Genomic DNA, 18,999 nt, shown 5'->3' with positions numbered 1-18,999 from the left:
CTAAGGAAATAAATTATTTACACACTTTGACATACTACATTTTCATTTTCCCTTATTTCCTGAAAGATATACTGTCAGCTATCCCTTCATTGACCGTCTGTGCTCGTCTATCCTTTTTACATGATCGTACTATTCTCTTCGTCTTTGCTCCATCATTCACAGCATTTTACCCTGATGATGGTTTTAATTCTGTCCATTCCTGTTTTCGCTGATATTGCTCTTAGTACCTGCATTTCGATTACGTAGGTATCATACTTTTGCTTTTCTTGGTATCTTCAGTTGATTTTATTCTATAGGTCATTACAGGTCTGATCTCCCTCTCTCTGTCTCTCTTGTCGCTTCCCCATTACTGAGGGTCTTGATTTCCATCAATACTCCTCACCAGTGCTGTTTTTGTAACAATAGAGGTTCCGGTATGCAATGATCCGGGGGTCTGCCCCTGGGAAAACTTTTTAAATTTAGCCTCAATAAGGGCGTTTTAAAGCTATTTGGAAGCAAGGAAAAAATTCATGAATTTGTCTATAATTTGGTTGTTTTTTTTTTTATTTTTTGTCCCAAGAGGTGCCGGTACGGCGTACCGGCGCGTACCGTCACAAAAACAGCACTGCTCCTAACCAATTTTCTCCATTAGTCTCTATCTGCAGCTGCTCTAAGGGTTTCTCAAAATGAAAGGCTCGCTAAAGCCTGAATTTGGTCAGACCATCTAGTTGGTGATCGTCCTCTTGATCTTCTCCCCGGAATGTTTCCAGAAACAATTAATCTCGCTAAATTATTGTCAACTCTGCGAACCATGTGACCAAATAATTGTAGAATTCGGTGCAGACATGTTGTGAAGAGCGTGTTTTATAATGTCAAGGTAGTTTAGAATAGATAGGTTTGACTGATGAGCTATCCAAGGTATGCTCAGCATTCTTCTTTAATACCACATCTCAAAGGCATACATTTTTTGGCGTTCTTGTCCTCTAAAAGTTTCTGCTCGTATTGAAATATTGAGAATTCAAGTGCATTTAACAATCTCATCTTGATTTTTAAGAGATAGATCTCTTTCCAAGCTTTAGTTAGGCGACTCATCATGTTTTGCAATAATAATGCGTTTTCGAACGTCTGGATTCCGGAGCTTCTATCTTCAGAGATAGAATGGATGATATATTATGTAATCCCTAATGAACAGACGTCAGGGAAAATAGTTTATGACTGGTCATATATCACTCACCCTGGTAGTGCCTAGGCAAGATGGTGCGAAAAGCTTGTGCTATCTCACGAGCAAAGGATGCGAAAAATCTCCGGAGTAACCAGCATATCAATATAGAGAATTACTGAAACTTTTCCTCTCTAGTAGAAGATCACATAAGAAACTATCTAGGGAGATCAGAAGAATGGGAGAAAATAAACAGATGGTTATCAGGTTAATTGGCCTACCACAAAGGATTATTCCACTACTGCAGAAAGCCATTTCAGAAGGTAGTAGATAAGAAGTATAAGACACATTTTAATTATAATTAATACAAGCTACAACCTTAAGGCTATGGGTACATAATTCGCAAATATTTTACGTGTATCCCTACGTTTTCTGTCTTTACACGGCAAATTACGTGTAGTAAAATTCACACTGGTATGGATATGTAAGCATTACTAGAATGTCATTCTACTTGAAAATGTCATCATTAATTTAAAGAGATGGGTTTTGAATGTTCTTGGATAACTGTTATTTTTATAATTGCAAATTATTAATTCAGTTAATAAATGTGAAAATTAGCGTCTCTTTCCAAAGACAATGACGTCGACTTTGCAAAGTAACAAGACACTTACTCAACACACACACTACACATTACTCCCCTGACTTAGTGATAAATTATACAATTACGTGGCTAAAGGTTCTAGTTCTAAACCAAAGCCAAAATCAGAGAAAAAAAAATGTGAAAATTCCACACCTGTAATTTTGAACCAATCAAAATACGTTATTTTGACAGATCACCATGGCAACGGAGGTATTTTATCGGAAATTTTTTGCTCGTGGGGTACCCAACAGCGAATTATAGTGGAAATTTTTTGACGTTTACAATAACAGAACATTTTTGACAGACTGGTTTTTATTTGTTTACATAATTTAGTTTTGATTCATTTTCTATCACTTATAGTTACTCAAAACTTATGTAAAATTGAAGAATATACTATTTTCTATCTTGAAATGGTATTCCCATGCAACTACAATGAGTAGAAATTACGAATTTGAAAGCCTAAATAATTGCTGACAAAGCTATGGCGCGCTATTAATCTGTTCATGCAGCTTTGGATTTTCAAATGCAAATTTGGTGTGGAATTTTCTTACCGAATACCACGCGAAGTCAAATTAATATCCGGAAATTTTTTTTTGATTATGAATATTTTTAGAAAATTTCCCTCTTCTACGACTCGGGAAATTTTCAAAATATTCATGATCTCAAAAAAATTTCCGGAAATAATTTGACCTCTAGTGGTATTACTAGTGATAATTTTTTCACTAACAATGTATTCAGTGATTGTAATAATTTATTTGTACAACAAAGACCAATACTCAATCGAGAAAAGAGGAAAAGTGATTTTTTAATAATATATTGTTATGGAACGCTTACAATTCTGAACATCTTTAACAACAAAATACTTGGATCACAGAATATATTATCCTAATGTATTCTCTGCTTGGATCTTTCACAAATAATACACAATAAATAACTTTTTAGTTCACGTCTTAAATCAATTATTTATCAAATACATGATATATCAGTAATATTTAATCAATAACTCAACATATTCCCGATGCAATGTCAAATATTTAAAATTGTCACTGATTGTCAGTGTCTGACTGACAATATATGCTGACAATATTATATTCGGCTGAGTGCGTTGTAAGACAAAGATAGATTTGGAAAATATTACCACGGCATTGTGTTTATTTTTTTCGAATCCTGAAAAAACCAATAAATATTTTTGAAAAATTTAAACGCAAAATGAAAGACTAAATTATTACCGAGGGCCGAAAGTCCCTTAGAATAAATAAAAAGTTTATTTTGAATGATATATTTGAAATTAAAAATCACACTAAATTTTCTCTTAGTTTTTCACCCCTGTAACTTATTAAAATAAACATTATAGAAGTTCTCAGGGACTTTCGGCCCTCGCTAATAACGTGATCTTTCATTCTGCGTTTACATTTTTCAAAAATACTTATTAGTTTTCTCAGGATTCGAAAAAAATGAATCCCCATTTGAATAGCATTGCAGCCGAAAATACGTACCGATCCTCTTAATCTCATAAACTTCCATAATAGGGTTTAATGACGACTATTTCACTAGACTGCTTTTAACTGATAAAACTTCATAGCAACGCACCGTTTCCTACTGACAAAACTCCTTAGCGACGTGATTTCTCAGCACCAAAATTATGACAGATCCGTCACGAAAGTGTCTGGTAATAACAAATAAATAAGGATTATATTTCGCTGATATGGTGCATCAATTGTCTCGTGAAATAGTCTTGTCGAATATCATTCGAGAGAAAATTATTTACCGGCAAAATTTTCTCCTGGTTTCATTCAAGTTCGTTGCCTTTTGGTAATTTTCGCTTATGAAATTTTGACAAAATCACTCGACTGACGTCTCGTGATTTAAGTCAAAATTTAATTCGCGAAAATTGCCAGGCAACAAACTTTCATACCAGTCGAAAATATTGCCGGCAAAATTTTCTCTCTTGTGATATTATATACGAAAAAACTAGATATTACAATGCAAAAGTAGGTAGATAACAAGGTGAGCCTTGCTGATGAAACTTCGAGGGGTAGAAAAGAAATACAGAGGTAGCTTGTTAAACTAATTATAGTAGCGTGGTCTCAGTATATTATGTATATTTTTCGATAAAAATCATTGCTTGAACTATATTTTTCTAGATACTTCTTGGCTGACGTTGTTGTTGTCATTTAATATTGAGCCCAAGTAGGAAAAGCTGGAGGTATAGGTATGGTTCAATACCTCTAGGTTCTCACATCGCTGCGATTTCGTGCACTCTTTATATTTTGTTACATTCATTAATATTTAGAAGCTTTTCGATTTATTCGTATTCTCGGATTTTTGCTATTTATTGCTTTTCACTCGTGGTCAAACCACTTTTCGTTTTTAGATCCTCATAAACTCGGGTCACTTGTATCCAGACGTCATCGAACTTTCTAATAATATCAAGTTTTACACAAGTTGCATCACTGTGTTGAATGTATTTATTTGGGTAAGGTATACAGTCCATTGAAGAAGAAATAGAGTCTGTGATTAGTTCACTTCTGTGCTCGTCATTCTATGTTTTTATTAGCAAACCCAGGAAGATTCAAGAACTAAATGAAATGTTACAACAATTAAACGAAGTTTCCGAAGTGGTAGGCTTAAAAATAAACATTAATAAAACAAAAATAATGAGTCAGAACCAGAAAAATGTAACAATAGTCATACCATAGTAACAATACTATACAAAATATTGAACAGTGACCTGAGCCATGTCATCAAACCTGGAGAGCCAAATCAAGATGCTGCTATCAAAAGAAGAACACAACTGGTATGGGCCGCTCTAAGTAAACTAGCATACATATATGTTGAAAAACATCTCGATTTATATAAACTGGACCTAATCCTAGATTAAATACAAAATAGAACAAGCAAAAGGCGCATTATCAAAGAACTATTATGCGACCCATACATCAACTTAAGACTTAAAGTAAGACTACTTAAATACTATGTTTGGTTAACTATGCTAGACGAAGCATAACCATTAACGCTCACAATACCAACCATGAACTAGATAGAAAGACGCAATTGAGATGTGGACTTAAATATTGAAGACTACCTGGACTAATCAAATAACAAATGAACAGGTTCTTGACCGTGTAAGCAAAAAAAGAGAGATACTCCACATCATAAAAGTCCGCAAAACATAATACGTTGGACACCTATTAAGGAATCAGAAATATTTTCTCCCACAAGTAGAGGTAAAATGTAAAATTGAAGGAAAATGCGGAGGAAGGAAACTTTCTTGACTTCTTAAGCGAATAAGAAATAGAAGCAGAGAATAGAGAAAAATGTGCTGAATAATTCGCCAGCATTCATTAATTTAATAGGGCACTATAACGATTTATTTCGATAACGTAGTACCTAATAACAAGAACAGTATTGAAGATAACCAAAAGAGCTTTCAAAGTAATTAGGACTAGAACTTTGTTTTAATTGTGAGGTGGCAAACAATACATTGTTGTGTTAATATCAGGGCTGGATTTACATATGGGCTGAATGGGCCACAGCCCAAGGCGGCAGAATTCAGAGGGCCGCAAATTTTGATAAAAAAGTAGAAAATAGCGGGAGGGTGGCAAATTGTGGATAGCCCAGGGACGGCAAAACTTCAAATCCGCCTCTGGTTAATATATTTCTGTTTACATAGTTGTTTTTATTTGTTTAAAGAGAGTGAAAAATATACATCTACATTTGTAAGCTTTTTAACAAAACAGGGAATAATCAATCATTTTAATCGAAAATATATCTGAAAGTCTGTATAAGATCCTTGAAAACATACCCACCTTATAAATAATCTCCTCTGCATATCACGTCGAAGTAATGCAATTGAAAAGTGATTTACATGAGAAACAAATGACGGTAGGTAACAAGTGTTTCGCATGATTTTGAGTTAAGGAGAGAAGACAAGAAGATGAGTAGTAGAGGGAAGGAAACTTAACAACGAGCAGCTCCTTTCACTCTATGCGGAATTCTGCAATCGGTGGCAAAATCCACTTATATTGATATAGGCGCCACTTTTGTAACATCTCTTGCGACTTCGCGAGATAACACTGCGGTCTTGCTTGGCGAGTGGGTGATCAGTACCAGTAGTGTCTTTTGCGAAATTCACTCGAGATTTGCGAGATTTTTTTAACAGTGAATATATTTTGTTTGGATATTTGTCCTGCAACGTGGTACGTAAATATTTTTGTTTTTCAAATATTAAATAATTTTTATGTGCGCTCTTGAGACGATGTTAGTTTTTATAGAAGATTTTTCTTAAGGCTTGATTATATTGCAATTTGTTTACATTTATTTACAGAGTAATTATTATGAAGAGTATTTTTCAAGAAAGACGTTTCAGTCTTAAGTTTCGTAGAATTTTTTGGTCAAATTTTCTTCAAAGATAGAAAAATCTTTTCTATTTTTATTGTTTCTTTTTAGAGGGAAAATCGTAATGTTTACGTCGTTTGTATTAACTTAAGCAATCTTGAGTTACCATAAGATAATGTTACCACAAATTAACTTAATTTTTTTTTGATTAAAGGAAGATGTGCTTCGAAAAAACTTATTTTTTTGGAAGCACACTTTTTAGGTTATATTTTGTTATACAGGGTGTAACAAAAATACAGGTCATAAATTTAATCACATATTCTGGGACTGAAAATAGTTCGATTGAATCTAACTTACCTTAGTACAAATGTGCACATAAAAAAAATTACAGCCCTTTGAAGTTACAAAATGAAAATCGATTTTTTCCAATATATCGAAAACTATTAGAGATTTTGTATTGAAAATGGACATCTGGCATTCTTATGGCAGTAGCATCTTAAGAAAAAAATATAGTGAAATTTGGACACCCCATAAAAATTTTATGCGGGTTTTGTTCCTTTAAACCCCAAAAACTTTTGTGTACGTTTCAATTAAATTATTATTGTAGTACCATTAGTTAAACACATTGTTTTAAAGACTTTTTTTCCTCTTAGTACTTTTTCGAAAAGTCAGTTTTTATCGCGATATTTTGAATATTTGTCAAATCCACCACATATTTGTATATGGTTAAGTACGATTATGGAGACTTGGTAATAATATGAAAATTTATTTATGATTTACATTTTTGTGTATATTTTGAACCATATTAAAAAAGAAGCCACATATCGATAAAAGGTGCCTTCTCGAAAAAAATACAAAGAGGCAAAAAAGTTTTAAAAACACTGTTTTTAACTAATGGTACCGCAGTAATATTATAATTGGAACGTACACAAACATTTGGGGGGTTTAAAAGAACAAAACCCCCATAAAATTTTTATGTAAACATATTAAAAAATAAGCCTCAACTCGGTAAAAACTGCCTTATCGAAAAAATACTTGGAAGCGAAAAATGTTTTAAGAATATTGAATTTAACTAATGGTACCACAATAATAATTTAATTGAGACGTACACAAAAATTTGGGGGGGTTTAAGGGAACAAAACCCCCATAAAATTTTTATGTGGTGCACAAATTTCACTATATTTTTTTCTTTAAGATGTTCCTGTCATATAAATGCCACAAAGGGCTGTAACATTTTTTTGTGCATATTTGTACTAAGATAAGTTAGGTTCATTCGAACTATTTTTGGTCCCATAATATGTGATTTAATTTATGACCTGTATTTTTGTTACACCCTGAATACATATGTTGTTTTTCATAATAATATTTTGGAATTACCATATGATGTTGCATCTTTTGCCAGCTATAAGAAACTTATTTATAATTATCTTTCAATAATTATAACTCTAATATTTTTAAGATGTTATTTCTGGGTATCTTTTCACAGGTTTCTTCTAGAATGTAATAAAATGCTACTTTTTCTCTTGGGTTCCTTCTTCTGCAGGCGTGTAGCAGTTTAGTATTGCTTGTTTTTTCTCTATTCTGAAATAAGACATCCTTCCATTAACTGTTTTGAATTAAACTCCTTTTTTTCTCAGTCTTCTAGTCACCATAAAGGCTGTCCCATATTTCTCCTCATTGTTTTCTCCCGAATAGTACATATTAGTAAAATTATTTTTCTCAATTTTCCCTTGATCCTTCCATCGTATTTCCTGCAGAGTTAAAATGTCTATTTCATTTCAGAATCTGATTTTATTGGACATTATTCTTATCCTCCTATTACGTTCCTTTTTTCTTCTGAGTGTCTTATTTTGTTATTCTCTTTAACGTTTTCTGTTTACATGTCTTTTGGCCTAGTCGTCATAATTATAGGTATCATCTCTGAATTCCATTCCGTATTAGTTTTTGAGCGTCCTCTCTCGGTGCGTTTGTGATCTTTCGGTCAGTTTACCAGTATCTTTATCCCATTTCAATTCTTTGCCGATAATATTTAGGCTCATGTATCTTCTTTTTGTTGTATTTTAATTATCTTTTTCTTTCTTTGCTATTTTCCTAATTAGTGTCTGTATCTTTCTTTCCGTTTTTGTCATGTCAGATTCTATATTTATGTTTTGTCCTGTTATGTGTTTGAGTTTACTTTTATTCTTCAGTACATACTTTTTATTTGTTATATTTTCCATTTCTACGAGAAATATTTTGATACCAATTTTACTTTCTTCGCGAGGTTTAATTTTTACCTGAAGATTTGTTTCAATGAATTGTTCTAATTTGTGCTAAGTATCCTTGTTATCGATTGTCTCCGTAATTAAGCCTTTAACTATTCTGTTATTTTTTTCTTTTGTCTCTCTAATTTGTTTTATTTTATCATTTGCTTCTTGAGTCCTTTCTCTTATTACATATTCTTCTCTTTGAACTCTCTGATACAACTCAAAGTCTCTTTTTGCTCTCTGCGCAGATTATTTTTATTTTGCTCATCATCGTGTCTTCACAAAATTTCAAGCATTATTTGCAACATGCCTTCATTTTGGACACCGCTCTTATTTGGTGAACTGTTCGTGGCTTCATGGCATCAATAGTAAGAGGGTCTATTTATAGGGTCAAAGGCTTACTGATTTCATGATTTCAACCTTTTTATTTTTTCATGTTATTTGTATAATGGTATAGCATTTTCTTCTGGTATCATTCATCACTCATCTCATAATTCCACAATATTCCTGCTTTTTAGAATTGTTATACTTTTATATAACTTTTATTATATCTACTTTTTAATAACAGTATATGCAAGCAAAATATTTACGGATAGAAAAAGTATACCTACATCAAAAACAGACGAGATAAATAATAAACAACTATCGTATAGAAAATGTACATACACATCGACGTTCGTTTCACTTTATGTTTTGACTTAATTTGTTTGAAAATTAATCGTGTCGCATAGGAAAAGTTATAGCGGACGAACTATATATTACCTAATATAAAGGAAGCAAAACTGCAAAGAACAGAAAAAATTTAAATAATAAGCAAGAAAAAAACAAATTAATATTAGCCGGAATAGCGATACATGCAAAAGAATAAATTAAAGGAAAAGGATATAAAAAAATAAAATAGATAGAAAGGTAAAGAGGAAAAATATACAACAAGAGAGAAAAACAAATTGATAAAAATATAATATCTTTTGTATGCAGTACAAATATTTTAACCGAGATGTCCCCAATATGAATAACCTGATGGCATTAAAACGTTTATGAGTAATTTATTATAATTAATAATAAAACTAGTAGCAATATATTATATAAGATTCCCACAAAACCAAAAATAAAACGGCATCGCAATCTCTTAAGATGACGAAGAGGAAACTCTCACTATGATTCATCTACAAGTAATTTCTGAGAACGTTCAAATATAATTTATAATAAGGACATTTAAGCAACTTTTTATTTGAGTCATGCGTTGCATATTTTAATTAAATAGGGCCATAGTATTCTTGTTAAGGTAAATCTACAGTTAAAACATATATAGTAATGAAATTTTATAAAGAGTGGCAGGATGAAAACGAAACAGAGGCCCTTACAACAGGAACTACGACATTTTTGAAAAACTTAGATAGGTCAATTTTTGATTAAAGGTTAAGAATCACCCCAACATTTTTTAATGGCAATGGGGTAAATAAGATATCATTTTAAAGCCCTTGTAATTCTCTATACACTAGTATAGGTACACTTACATTTTTAAATTCGGTTTAATACCTTATTTCACTTCTTTAAAAATATTTTTTAACTTTAAATGATCTTTACCTACTTAATTACTTAAATAGTTGATTTAGTACGGTAATGGTTTAGATTTTAATTTCTTTCTTTGCCTAACTTTTGTTTTTGTCACATTTGTCACACTAGGTAAGGGTTATGATATAACAACATAAAGAACATAATATGAAAGGATTTTCTTGTATGCATATACAGCAACTCCAAAAATTAAATGTATGGCTGGTGTTTTCGGTAATCGGCTGGTACTATCATTTTTTTCACGTGGTAAAGTTGCTGGATCACGTGGTTAAGTTTTCCTTCACTGATAATATTGAAAATGATCAAAAACATGATGAAGATCATTTGATTTCTCAACCGGACGGTGCTTCTCCGTATTATGCTTTACTGGTGCGTCAATATTTAGACAGAAGTTTTCCACAGCATTGGATTGGGAGGAGACGCAGTATCAAATGGCCTCCTCGGTAACCAGATTTGTCTCTTCTGGATTTTTGTATAGGGTCACCTAAAAACAATAATCTATAAAACATCACCCGTATCTTTAGAGTCCCGTATCTTCGAATCACTCCTCAAATACTTCGGAATGTAGAAAAACGTTTCGAATAAACTTTTATCATTGTACGGACGCGGAGGTCATCAGTTTCACCATTTGGTCAACAAAGAAATAAGGAACCAGCTAAAAATGTTAATTTCAGCATTTATTTTTTTCCTAATAAATAAAATAAAGTACTGGAACGAAATTAAAAATTTAAAGATTAATGTATAGAGAATTCCAAGGGCTTTCAAACGATATCTTATTTGACCCCTATTGTCATTAAAAAATACTCCAAACTAACGGAAAAATGTGTCCCTTTAATAAAAATTGACCCGCCGTCGCTAGTTTTTTTCAACAATAATGTCCTATACCCTGTATAGTACTGTCCAATAATTATTTTTAATTTTAAATCAACAGATGTTTCCATTTCAATTAAATTATCCGATAATAGTTCTTATATAGAATACAAAAAATACTTTTTGTTATGTACTGTTGTGTTATGACCTTAAAATCGCTAGCCCCTCTCATTCTGTAATCAAAACTAGCAACCTTCAAAATATAAAATATTCAACATTGTTAGAAAAGTTGATTTTAGTTTGAGATAATCCAGCCCTAAAATCATCTCACCTTTAGCATAAATAAACCATGTTTATAGCGCTTAATTACAACGGTTTGATTTAAATCAATTTAAAAATTACGATAGGCTTTTGCTTACCTTGTCGACGGTTAATTTAATAGTGCAGTCAATGTAGAGGTCTGACTGTGACATTATTAAAGGCAGTATTTTTTAAAATTATTATCATGTATAATAACATAACAAAGCCCAGCATGTTGTTTGACACATACAAAGATAAAAATGTCTGCAATGGGTGTGAAATGTGTGTCTTTTTCTTCAGCCTGTTTGCATCCTGGACAAAAGCCTCCCCATGAGTCCTTCACTCTTTTGTGTTTTGTGCTATTTGATGCCAGCTTTTCCACACTTTTGTTTTGATATAGGCTAGCTACCTTCTCTGTGGACTTTTTCTATTACTACTTTGCTCACGTGGTCTTCAATGTACAATGTTTCTCATCCATCTTTCGTTATTTTGTCTTGCCACGTGTCCCAGCTCCATTCCATTTGCCCAATTCTTCCAACTACATATTCCACCTTCATCCTGCTGCTTCGCACATCCTCATTTCGTATAATTCTGTTCTCTCAGAGAAACTCCTAAAGGTACGTATCCATACTTGGGTGCTCCGCGCTCGGTGTAGCTGCTCAAATGGATACGGCATGCGCTTCCCTACATATAAACCGCAAACCGGTTGAATCAAAGAGGGTAAGCGCCGAGCGGAGAGCACCAACGTAACGTATCCACTATGCTGCTATAGCACGAAGCACCTACGTATGGGTACGTACCTTAACGTAGCTCGTTAGATGACCCTCTGTGTTGTTATTAATATATTGGCTGATAAGTCTGTAAGTGTCATGGTCTCCATCCCGTAGGTCATACATAATGGTAGAATACAACTGATGAATTGATGACCAAGAAGAACACACAAAAAGTAGAATGGCAATGAAGCCACAAAAGAGCGAACACTTAACAAAAAAAAAACAAGAACCAGTGAGAAATTTGAAAATGGATGAAGACAGGGAAATTAAGGGCAGTGAAAATTCAAATACTTGGAATGCATAATCTTAACGAATGGAACCACTGAGCAAGGGATAACCAGTAGATAAGCACAGACAAGAACATGTATCAAACAAATGAATACGGTCTGTGGGATAGACAGATCAGAAATACAAAGAAGAGAATATATAATATCTTGCTGCTACGTAGTGTAATGACTTACCTACGGAGAAGAGAATTGGGTAACAAATAAAACAAACAGGTCCAGAATTATAGCAACTGAAATGGAGTACCTACATGAGAAGAAGCGGTGTAATAACAAATGTGAATTAAATATCGGTCTAAAAGTAAATGAAGATAAAACACAATAATACATAGTCGTTTAGAAACAACACAACGGCGAATAAGGCAAAATGTTACATACGAAACAAATGAAACACGAATAATGAAGGGAGACAGATCTGTATTTCCAATGCAACATCTAATGAGATCAAGACTTCTCTCACGAGGTGCAATAAACTAGATATAAAAACTTATAATATGATCAGCAGTCACGTATGGAAGCCAAAAATGGACGCCAACGAAAAAACAAGTAAATAAATTGCTGGTGTGGGTACATAAATTCCTTTAAGTAGTATGTAAAAGTAATCCAGAGATGGAAGCCCCAAGGAAATAGAACAAGAGGAAGGCCCCGTAAAAGATGGATAGACGACGTAGAGGCGAAACTTAAAACCATGAACATCAGGCAGTGGTGAAGGAAAGTATCCGACAGGGCAGAATGGAAGAACATTGTTAAGCAGGCCAAAACACACAAAGGGTTGTAGCGCCATTAGAAGAAGAAGAATATATGGCCCTTGCAGAGATAGCGTGACAAAAGAATGGAGGCGCAGACACAACAACGAGTTAGAGCCTCTTTTCGAAAAAAAAAAGAATGTGTGTGTACTTTGTACGCATGTAAGAAGTTATACTTCTATTATAGATTCCAATGAAATTAATATGTACTTTAAACAGTTCATTTATATTTTATTTGAATATTAAACTAATTTTAATACTTCCTACTTTCCAAAAATTTTTATTAAAACCATACCAAAAATAAAAAATAAAAGAATAAAACACACATAAACACCACCACAAATGCCACAATGAAATGATTTCTGAACAATAATGGTTAGCAAAAATTTTAACTAAATACACATTTTCTGAAAAAAAAAATTGTAGAACAAATAATATACTTACAATCATAAAACACATAAAAAAAATAAAAACAAAATAAAAAAATAAAATTTTGCATTGGGGTTCGAACCCGCGTTTATTCGGGTGCTTAGGATTTGAAGTCGAAGCCTCTACTCATTTTGCCACCTACACGTACCTGTCATGTGCGAAGATGGGCCAACTGAACGTTTTACTGTTTGACAGTTCTGAATTTAATCAAATTAGTTTGATTTTTGTGGAATTAAAATATTAATTAAAATACAACAAAACATAGAGTAAGAAAACAATATATTAGATGAAGATTAGTAGAAATTATGTTGGTAATCAATTTATGTAAATCAAAGCATTACCTACTAGAGAGGTACATACATTTTCCAAATAGGTAAGTACCTATGCATTTTTTATTACAATACTGAAACATTTACAATAATTACGTAGCTGTTGGTTTTAAAAACTATTTAAAAAGTCACTACAATTATAAACTTGCTTTTTTCTCTGTCCTCACAACAATAAAAACTAATATACACAACATTTGTTTACCCATAACCGACATATTATTGAACAATTGTTGACAGGTCATTGTAATTTCCCAATCAGAGCCCGTATAACGTTTGAGCTGCGCTCAAGACCAAGACTTTTGATGAGACCGCGCACATATAAATTTACTCCCAACGCGCCTAAAGAAGTATAACTTCAAAAAAATCTAGTGAGGTATATACAGTTCAATAGACTAAGATGGCAGATGTAAGAAGGTCTTTGGGATAGCCTTGAAAAAGGGGAAACATTTAGTCAGGATGAATCTGGAGAAAATAGGAGTGAGACAATGTAAAATAGAGACCAACAAATATGAAAGGCAATAATAAACGTGGCACAACTCACGAATAGTTGTAATGCAAGTGATGATGGTGATTGATGAAGATTAAATACATTTTGGACAATTGATATAAAGAAAATAGGAACCCATCTCTATACCCAACATTCTATAATATAAATATTGCAAAATGTTATGATTGTTAAATATGTAAACATATTACAGAGAATTTAAAAATGCAGTGTCTGATCCCGAAATGACCATACTATTACCCTTTCGACAGTCCATGAACGTCTGAAGTCTCACATATAATTAAAAACTTTCTCTAGAGAGCACACCCACACCTACACGGCCGTGATGTATCTCACCGCCTGTTACATCATTACTGGGCATTAATTTTCTTTTCTACAAACAATTGAATTGCGAATATCGTGAATAAATATGACGATGGGTCGATTAATTATATAAAAAACGACAAACGGTAACGCACAAGATAAAACCCGATGAGGTGGCCGGTTCCTAGACGTGGGATAACTGTGACTCCTCTAATGACTAGATGAAATTTGTTATTTATGATTTGCCATTATCAGCCGGAAAAATCTTTTTAAATTAAAAAGGCTAAAGTGTTTACAATGTGGTCTTAATTAAAGGAATGTTACATTCAGAGCATTTTAGCATGTTGGGTGTCAATTATACAGGGTGTTTGATTAATAATTGTCCATATAGTAACTGGAGAAACCTTAGCACAAAATACGAAGATTTAACCTAAAACACTCAAATAAAATGTGGCTCCTTACTGAGTTACAGGGTGTTTTACTTAAAAATTTAAAAACTATTTTTGCCCAGCATTTTAAAACTATTCGACGTATCCTTTTCATACTTGGCAAGAAGTATAGGTACTATACAGACTACTAAATTATGTTAAACAAACGTTTCTGGTTATTACCAGAGGCGTACGACGGGGAAAAGTGAATGGTTGACCCTTTCCAAATTCTACGCCACTGGTGAAATCGCTATTTTAGTTCAATTTTTGGATTCTCCAATACTTTCTATGAAAATAATATACTCCACATTCGTAACGATAAAGTCATTAGTTTTCGAGATCTTTGAAGTTAAAAATGAAACGACACGGTTATTTTGATTAATGTATTGTTTCGCTTCGTTTTTAATTTCAAATATCTCAAAAACTAATAATTTTATTGTTACGAATGAAGAGTATATTATTTACATAAAAAGTATTGCAAAATCAAAAAATTACACTAAAATAGCAATTTCGTCAGTGGCGTAGAATTTGGGAAGGTTCAACAAGCCACTATCTCCTGTCGTACGCCTCTGGTAGTAGCTAGAAACATTTATTTATCTTAATTTAGTAGGGTGTACAGAACCTATACTTTCTGCCAAGTATGATAAGAATACGCCAAATAGTTTTAAAGTACTGATTACAAATAATTTTTAAATTTTAATCACATGAATCATATCATAAATTAATCAAAATAACTGTGCCGTTTCATATTTAACTTCAAATATCTCGAAAACTAACGACTTTATCGCTACCAATGAATAGCATATTATTTACGTGGAAAGTATTGGAGAATCTAAAAATGGCACTAAAATAGTTATTCCTCCAGTGGCGTAGAATGGTCAACGTTGAGAAGGGTCAACCATTCACCATCTCCTGTCGTACGCCTTTGGTAGTACCTAGAAAAGTTTGTTTATCATTATTTAGTAGGGTGTCTAGTAGTCGCACTTTCTGCCAAGTATGAAAAGGATACGTCGAATAGTTTTAAAATGCATATTTTTTGTTACTACTACACTTCCGGTTTCACCGGAAATAACCTTAACTTATTTACTTTAAATAGGACACCCTGTATATTTTTGCAGATTTTAAAAGAACTTGTTATTTTTAATTCATACGTACTAAGTTTGGAAGAAAAAACTATTAAAACAAGAAATAAATCTCTTTACAGTTAAAAAATAGGTTAATTTATTTACGTTAAACCAATGATATTAAAAATAAAAAAAATAATTTCAAATGTTGAAAATATTTGCTGTTCACCTCCTGACAACTTGCAAGCCTATAAATAAATTCGTGAGTCACTTTTTGCAAGATTTCTACACGTATTCACATTCATCAATTATTCCTTGTCTCAAATCGTGCAAGCATGTTGGTCGCCTAACGTAAACACATGATTTTAGACAACCCCCAAAGAAAAAAAATCTAACGGGTTGAGGTCCGGAGAACAAACGGGGCACTCTATGAATACTCTACGTCCAATCCATCGATTTGGAAAATTCACTTCCAAAAAATGAAAATTCACCATAATCAATTATCATTAATATTTCAATACGTTTGTTTTTCACTTAAATGAACCATTTTTAATACAACTTATTTCTGTCAATTAGTTCAGTAACAGTTTTGCCTACTATACTAAATTCAAATAAGTCATACAGTGCATGTAAACAACAATTTTAGTCTACAGTATAGATGGTACTCGTTTATTTTCTACTACGTTGTATTAATACAAAAAATTATCTACAAACACTTTTTAACAATTTTTTTTCTACCAAATTTGATATGTATGAATTAAAAATGACAAGTTCTTTTAAAATTCGCAAAAATATACAGGGTGTCCCATTTAAATTAAATAAGTTAAGGGTATTTCCGGTGAAACCGAAAGTGCAACAAAAAATATGGCATCAGATGCCTTTTGCGTCACTGTACTTGCATGCCAAGTTTCATAAATATTGTTCTTTTCGTTTCAAAGATATTTGCTTGGTTCCATACTTTATCCCAACCCAGTATAATATAATGAATATCTTTCTGTAAATTTTTTGAAATAGAGCTTTAAAATGGTCAAGGTGCTAACTGGTGCGAGATTACGAAGTAGTCAGACAATTTAATTACATACTTAGGCTCCGTTATTACTAACAGTGGAGGATTTGAAGACGAGATCCGTTGACGCATCACAAAGGCCAGATCGGCAACAGCCAAACTCACAAAAATATAGAAGAATACTGACATTACAAAAAACAAAAAATTACGCCCTGTTCGAGTATTAATATTTCCTATCGCCACATACGCTTCAGAAACTTGGACCATCAAAATAGACGATTTGAAGCGTATAATGACATTTGAAAATGTGGGTCTGCCGTAGAATATTGCGCTTACCATGGATCGCACATCGTACAAAAAAGCAGCAATACTAGCAGAATATAACCAAAAAAACTAGACTCACCACAGATATCAACCAAAATATACTGAGATATTTTGGACATGTATCTAGAAGAAGAGAAGACATGGAACGACTGATAGTAGTTGATGGCAACGTAATGGGCAGAAGATCTAGAGGAAGATCTCCAATACGCTGGTCGGGCCAAATAAAGGACATGACTGGTTACTTCTCCGAAGCAAAACAACACGTGCAGGAGAGAGATAATACGACAGCAATAGTCAAATAAATTCGGAGGAGAAAAGATAGAGGAGAAGGACTCTACCTGGTGAAAATTTTCTGTTATTGAAATATCGCAGAAAAATAAAAAGTATATAAATATATGAAGAAAAACAAAAAATTTATGAAAACAGAAACGAAAGGTAACATTTTCAAACGGAAAATGTAGATTTCAAAAAAAATTCATTCTTGTGAATTCTCATTGAACTGCAAGAACTTGGCCTATAGCATACAGTAATAATTACTGTATATATACAGTAATAATTTATCAATTATTGATAAATTTAGTTGATCATTATAATTAAGAATGTCCTTAGAACATAACTCACAGTCACAAGCAGAAGATCAATTTTCCATATTGAAAAATACACATAGGTATTGTGACCTTTATACAATGACACAGCAATAATGATCATATTTTAATGTATGCAAAGTTAAATTTAAAAATCCCATTGTTTCATGTAATTGTCTTTCTAATAGCAATTAAATTCTTTGCAGGTTCTATCACACCGGATTCTTCTCTGCTGCCTGATTACTACGCAATACTATTACATCTTAAAATAATCGTGATTTGAGGTGATTCCGATTGATCAACCGCCTAATAATAAAACAAACACAAAAATTACAAATAGTGAGAGTAACAAAACCACTTACGTGTTCACATCCTAGTTAACTCATCGTTTTCTGGGATAAAGATTGAGATTATCAGATTATTATCGTTCAGCAAACAGGTTATAAAGATAAAAAGCCAAGATGTTTGCCATTATGCAGATTGACAACGACGTCAGTGGAGGTCAGTTCAGGAGAAAGATGAGGTCCAAGTGCGAGTTCGTCTGCAAGTATTGCCAAAGGAGGTTTACGAAGCCGTACAACCTCATGATTCACGAGAGGACGCACAAGAGTCCAGAGGTAACTTTCAGTTGCGAAATTTGCGGGAAGAGTTTTAAACGGCAGGACAACCTCAAACAACACAGGTGAGTCACAACTTTCTTTTTTTTTTCAAATGTTTTCAATATATTTATTGGTTTTAAAGGATAATTTAAAATATGCTACATTTTACGAAAACTTACTGTGTAGGTTAAATATTCAAATTAGTTGTCTCGGTGTATATATTATTCACAGGTAAACATTTCATTTGGAAAAGTTCTTTTTACAGTTTTAAAATTTGACTTTTTCTTCTCTTAAATTTTTTAGACAAGTACGGAAATGACAACATTTTCTTTTGTCCAATTTTTGATACTCTTCTTGTCTCGCATTGGTATTTTTCTTGTACTTCTCTCTTCTTTGGTTTGTATATTGCTATTTTCTGTACTCAGTTTTACCTTCTTTTCTTCCTGGTTTTACATTCTACTATGACTAGCCTATGCTATGATCCTATTTCCGCTTCTCTGCTTGTTTCAATTTTTTGTATTGCCTTTGTTAATTCTTTCGAATGTAGGGGAACAAGGGGCTTGATGTAACAGGGGTAA

At 32.8% G+C, this 18,999-nt stretch overlaps 1 protein-coding gene across 5 annotated transcripts in view; it reads left to right on the top strand.

The window, feature by feature from the left end:
* LOC114331522 (protein drumstick) overlaps positions 1-18,999 on the top strand; it is a 131,813-nt gene that overhangs the window by 84,341 nt on the left and 28,473 nt on the right. For 4 of the 5 annotated variants that reach the window (XR_003652663.2, XR_003652664.2, XM_028281114.2 and 1 more), the window contains exon 2: positions 18,029-18,504. Coding sequence is in view for 3 of the 5 variants with exons in the window: in XM_028281114.2 (XP_028136915.1) it covers positions 18,284-18,504 (221 nt within the window). In the remaining 2 variants the exon portion in view is untranslated. Of the gene's footprint in view, positions 1-5,815; positions 5,978-18,028; positions 18,505-18,999 lie in introns of those variants that run through there. The other variant, XM_028281115.2, reaches the window with a different exon arrangement.

This window comes from Diabrotica virgifera, chromosome 7 (assembly GCF_917563875.1).
Source record: "Diabrotica virgifera virgifera chromosome 7, PGI_DIABVI_V3a".
Lineage (NCBI taxonomy): Eukaryota > Metazoa > Arthropoda > Insecta > Coleoptera > Chrysomelidae > Diabrotica > Diabrotica virgifera.
This window is presented reverse-complemented; position numbering and strand designations above follow the sequence as displayed.